A 6,000-nucleotide genomic window follows, 5' to 3' on the forward strand; every position below is an offset into this window, starting at 1 on the left:
TAGCTTCAAATTCTGAATATTACTGTTGTAGATCTTGGAACCAAAGATGTTCCGTTATGCTCACAAACTGGAAGTTCAGCGGATGGATGGGGTTTTGGGTCAGCCTTCTCCTTTACCACATCTGTATTCTGTGTCGTATTATCAACTGTCAGAAGAATTAGCAAGGACTTATCCTGAACTAACACTTGCTATCTTCTCAGGTATGGTTTTAAAACAAAACGAAAAACTTCATCGGGTCGAAAGTGTTGTACGAAATGTGTAATTCTTATTTTTCAATAACTAATTTATATGTAATTCACTAAAATCAGGACAACAAGATAACTTCATCATAATGAATGGAGAAAATGGAATTTACTGAGTGACAATTTTTGTTTACTTGTATTTGAAATATATTCAAGAGGAAACAACATGAATGAAAGATACTTTTACTGACTTTCTAATAGCTATGAAAAAATCACGTTGGAGAAATAATTTGCAACTGTTTTTTAAAATTATATTTCTATTGTTCTTTCTAGTGTTTTCTTATTTACTGTAGATTGCTTAAAAATATTCCATAGCATTTTTAAACAATTGCAGAATAATAACCTCTCACATCAATTAAAAAAAACGACTAGGACTAATATGAGGAGGAAAAAATTTTAAGTGCTTTTTTGCCAAAGTTGGTACTTTTTTACATGCTCTAGGTTTTCAGTTCCCTCCTCCAATTAGAGGAATATATATATGCGTATACTAATCCAGTTTCTTCCACACTGTTTGTCAGCAGTGTCTTCAGTTAGCTCTACTGAAGACTCTTGACTTTACCATTACGAAATAGCGCTAGTCAACTAAACAAAAAAATTATGTCTGTATCAGCATTATTTTATATCCACATGGTCTACTGGGCTCACGGTTCTTGTTGTTACTACCAAAACAATTCTCATTATTGATTTGCAATTCATGTATGTACCTAATTTTTGAATGACAGAAGTAAGTCAGAGAATCCAAACGGCTCACCCAGCTGGGAGACAGGTGATGCTGCACTATCTGTTGCCATGGATGAACAATATTGAGTTGGTAGACTTGAAACCTTTGCCAACCATTCGTCGGCAAGATGAAGATGAAGAAGATTCTCTGAAAGACAGAGAAATAATGGTGAACAGTAGACGATGGCTACGAGGAGAAGGCTGGGGATCACCACAGGCTACAGCTATGGTTCTGAACAATCTGATGTATATGACTGCAAAGGTAAAACTAATTACTTAAGTGCTCCATCTTGCTCCACTGGATTGTTGTGTTTAGGGTGCGAGAAAATACTGTTCAGAGATATTGTTACCAAACTCTCAAGAGTTACTGTTCATATTTGTTGAGTTGCTTATGTATACCCAAACTATACCATATAGTTTTGAGGTATTACGAGAAAGACATAATATATAATGTTATCATAATTGTTATATATAGTAACAGTATATAACTGTTGTTTTGCAATATAGACGTCTAGCTGGATAGATAATACCAAGTCGCCTGTATACCTGTGATCACAAAGTGAAGTTTTGGAACTGATCTTGTTGCCAGAGGCTGATAGACCCTCCTCCTTCCTGTGGTAGCTACTTCCAGCAAAGTATTGGTCACATGCAGTGCTCCTGCCAATTCTTGGTATCTTGAATCCTGCTGATGAGAGATCATGTTTTAAGCTACAAATTAAAAACTCTTGGCAGCCTGTGGTCCATGGAATTTTATTCAGGATTGTCAGCAACTGGGAGAATGGGTCTTGCTAAATTTAGATAGCTTTTTTTAATTTATATGTAAATTAATATTTAAAAATAGAAATAAATTCACATATAAATAAATACTTGTTTACTTACATAATGTATATATTATATATAAATAAAATATATAATATGTACAAATATATGTAGATATATTTTTATATATTTATAGCTATAAAAGAAAATAGTTATCTCCAGAACGAGTTTATAAAAATGAGTATATGTGAAAGCTTCATTCTGGAATGTTAAAAAGGCAACAGCTTCTTACGGGATTTATGTCCCCTTTTTCTAGAGCCTGTCCCCCAAATACAGATCACTTTCAAATACAATGTTTTCTACTGGACTTTTCAGAAGAGATACTTATTTTGTTTTCTAGTATGGTGATGAAGTGGCTTGGTCAGAGATAGAAAATGTCTGGACTACTTTGGCAGACAGCTGGCCAAAGAATCTGAAAATAATTTTGCACTTCTTGATCAGTATCTGTGGAGTGAACAGTGAACCCAGCCTTTTGCCTTATGTGAGTATGTGATATGTCTCTCCTTAGTGCTATTGATATTTTAAAAATTAGTTGTGTATCTAGCAGCAAAGATGACCAAAAAAAAAATGTGAGGTAGGATTTCTAGTATCAAAATAATAATGTCACCCCATATTTTATGATCACTAAATGCTATGAACAAATCAAATTCAGTTCTTTTGTTTGAGTTACTTTGGACATCTGTGTCAAAATTTCAGTATCAGTTTCAGTTAAAACTGGCATTCATGGAATAGGCTTGAGAAAGGAAATAAACCAGAAAGGATATCGCACCTTAAAGATAGCTGAGGCTTCCTTAAGACAGCTTACTGACTATTGCAATTTACTCAGGGTGGTAAGTCTGAAACAGTCCACTAGCTGTCTTCTCAGTTACGAGTTGTCAAAATTCAGGGTATGCTGGGTGGACCATAGACCTTATTTAGTGAGTAAATCATAAAAAAATGAAAGACTTATTAAAATGTCTACATCTGTCTTAGCATCTTTTGTTTCTTTCTCATAAAAGGGAAACTTTTTATGTTTGAGTTTGATTGCTAGGAGTATACACTGAACAACTTTCCATCATAAAATGCAAATCTACTGCAGCAGTTGGTCTCTGTTCATTAGGAAGAATTAAGCAAGTTCCATAAGCAATATTTTCATTAGAAATTTATTACAGGTTTTGCTAATAGTCAAAAAAACTAGATATGAATTAAACAATCAGGACCTATAATATTATTAAGTTCTTACTAAGGACAGCTTAAGTTCTTCACTGATTGGCGATCATTTTCATTGCAAATCAGGGAATTTGGTTTAATGTTGCAGCCCAAAATCTTTGCGTGTATAGTTTGAACAAGGTGACAAAGTAATTCCACGAGTCAAACGCCCTGGATCACTTGCTTACTGTTCATCTTTGAGTTCTCTCAAAAGGATGGAAATAAATCATTGAGCAATAATGACTCAAGAAAATGTCAGAAGAAAAAATATGAACTTACTGATGTCTAGAGTAATCACTGACTAGCAGCCATCTGCTGCTGTTTAGCAGTGACCAGGATTATTTTGTGCTGAAGTAAGATGTAGGGGAGAATCCTTAATTACTATATGCTTAATAAAATATTGCTATAGTTAGGTGTTTATTCTTATCAGAGTATATAAAGGCCTCGAGCATTTTGGGAGTTAAATGTTTTTTCCTATGCTATAATTTAGGATAGTCCTAAAAAGCAGACATAATACAGTAAAATAAAGCATCTGTCACGCCATGTAGGGACAGTGTGATTATTCTCACATGACCAAGTATTAAAGCAAAAAAAACCCCACGCCAAGCCCCCTCAAAACCAATTTTATTTTTTGTCAAAGCATACCTGAGAGCACTGCAGAATAGCGTGAGGGAAAAATATGATACCTGCTGGAAAAGAAATAGTGTAGAACGCAACTGTGAAGTATCAAAAAGACATGATATCAGAATACATTCGCTCCAATGTTGATCTCAGATGTTGCTAAAACCTTTGTAAGAAAATCTTTTGCTTCTTAAATAACTGTCATTGAACTCAGAAGACTTACTTTCTTACTCTTGTGATATGTTTTTGATGCTTGCTGCTGTTGACAGCTGTGAAAGCAATTTTCTTTGCTTTTAGAACTAGAGTAAGTTTCGGATATCCTCACTTGCAGTGCAGGTAGATATTGATTCTAACAAGTTGCAGTATTCAAATATTTTATTTTCTTTTTTTTTTTAATCAAGTCACTGCAATAAGAATTTTATTTATGTACTTACTATTTTATATACATATACTTGTTTTTGATGGCAGGTAAAGAAAGTTATTGTTTATTTGGGTAGAGATAAAACAATGCAACTACTAGAAGAGCTGGTGAGTGAACTTCAGCTTACAGATCCTGTCAGTTCAGGAGTCACCCATATGGATAATCCACCATATTACCGCATTACTTCCAGTTACAAAATCCCCTCTGTCACTTCAGGTGAGAATTTATTAACTTAAATTTTTATTATTGTCAAATGATAAACATGCTATTATCAATTAGTTATAATATTGGAGTTAATCTGTAAATATTCAATAGGAGTACAATGTTCTGTTTCTAAAAATAAATTAATGTACAAAGTCTGTTTTACACAAATGATAAACATGCTATTATCAATTAGTTATAATATTGGAGTTAATCTGTAAATATTCAATAGGAGTACAAGGTACAAAGTTTGTTTTATAAGATCGGTTTTTGGTGTACCTGGAGTTCTTATTAAAGAGCATCTGATAGGTTCACAAGGAACAGGTTTGTATTAATATATGTGTTAGACTTTGTCTATGTTCAGATCTTGCACTGTTTACCCTCACTATGTCACTTTTATGTCAATTCAGTCACGCGACTTGGGAAATCTATACAATTTTAAATCCATGTAAGGTCTTATATTTTAAGTTCTGTTATAGACACAAGCTGCATCCTTAGGAATTTATTCAAGAGGATTTAACTGAACTTACGTAGGAGAATTTATTTGAAATAATTAACAATAGGTCAATCATCAACACCCGCCCCACCCCCCCCACACCCCGAAAATATTAAAAGTGTCTACCTCATGCTTCAATCCACGAACATGCTGAGAAACATGGGGAAAAGCTGTCTGGTTTTGGTGAAGCATCTTTCAAAGTGAGCCACAAAAGATATGGATGGGAGGGTATCTAAGCAAGGACTTAGCTTTTGTGCTGCAAAGCTGTTATGAAGCAGCCTGGACCTATCACATAGGGATTATCTGGATCACAAGGTGGATGCATTGGCACTTATTCATGAAAGTGTTTAAAAAGTATGAAAAAAAATTACGGTGCTCTTGCACTTAAGTGTAATTGAGAGTAGCAAAATCTGTGGGGAGGGTGCAAAATTATTTCCAGTTGTGGTCATCTATTCAGTATGATGCTTGCAAGTTTCTCTTCAAAATAAATTGATACAAGCTTCACTGCAGGCTGTTAGGTTTTAATCCCTGATCTGTTTGTGATTTGAATTAACTGCATACCAAAGTCCAACTACATTTTACGGATTTCTATGAGGTGTAGCATACAGGAAAGAAAGAAAGAGGTCTCTAGATCCTGCTTCAAAAATAAGCCTTTCTACTTAATTTACATTGAAGACTCAGAGATTCCTGGAATGGATTCTTTTTATTTTTTCCAGTTAGTGAAATTATGATAGCAGCTCAGAATCTTTTAGTCTAAACAACAATTTTTTCTCGCATGTGAAAGTAATTTCTATGGCTCAGTTTGTATCTGTGCCAGTTGCTGTAGTGTAAACCTGGTTAGGGCTCTTGGCATGGACAAGTAAATAAGGGTCGTTGTGTAGTGCTTAAGAGTGCTTTTCTTCTTTATTGACCAATCTTCTTCTTTGTCCATAATTCACAGGTACCACTTCTAGTAGCAATACAATGGTAGCTCCCACAGATGGCAACCCTGACAGTAAACATATAAAAGACAATATTGAAGAGAAGTAAGTATCTCCTCAAAGAGCAGTTATTAGTTGAATTACAGGAATTCCTGGTGTAGGTACTATAATACTTGCATCTCAATGGCTCCAGGTATGTCTACATTGCAGGAAATATATGACTGTAAGTTTTATAAGTTTTAAGCCTTTTATAAGGCTTTATAACCTATGTATAGTTTTTATATATATATATATATAAAAAAAAGACTATATAAACTTTTATAAGTTTTTAAGTTTGGATGCCTGGTATCTGTGGCAAAATCCATTCGAGCT

The 6,000-nt window shown here is 34.2% G+C and overlaps 1 protein-coding gene across 1 annotated transcript in view; it reads left to right on the forward strand.

Annotated features, from left to right (window-relative positions):
- The window catches only part of FRYL (FRY like transcription coactivator), a 165,904-nt gene that overhangs the window by 108,357 nt on the left and 51,547 nt on the right, over window positions 1–6,000 (forward strand). The window contains 5 exon segments of the mRNA XM_009277425.2: window positions 32–200; window positions 965–1,224; window positions 2,122–2,262; window positions 4,059–4,227; window positions 5,649–5,733. Of these exon segments, the coding sequence (XP_009275700.1) occupies window positions 32–200; window positions 965–1,224; window positions 2,122–2,262; window positions 4,059–4,227; window positions 5,649–5,733 (824 nt within the window).

Source organism: Aptenodytes forsteri, unplaced genomic scaffold, assembly GCF_000699145.1.
Source record: "Aptenodytes forsteri isolate BGI_AS27 unplaced genomic scaffold, ASM69914v1 Scaffold65, whole genome shotgun sequence".
Lineage (NCBI taxonomy): Eukaryota > Metazoa > Chordata > Aves > Sphenisciformes > Spheniscidae > Aptenodytes > Aptenodytes forsteri.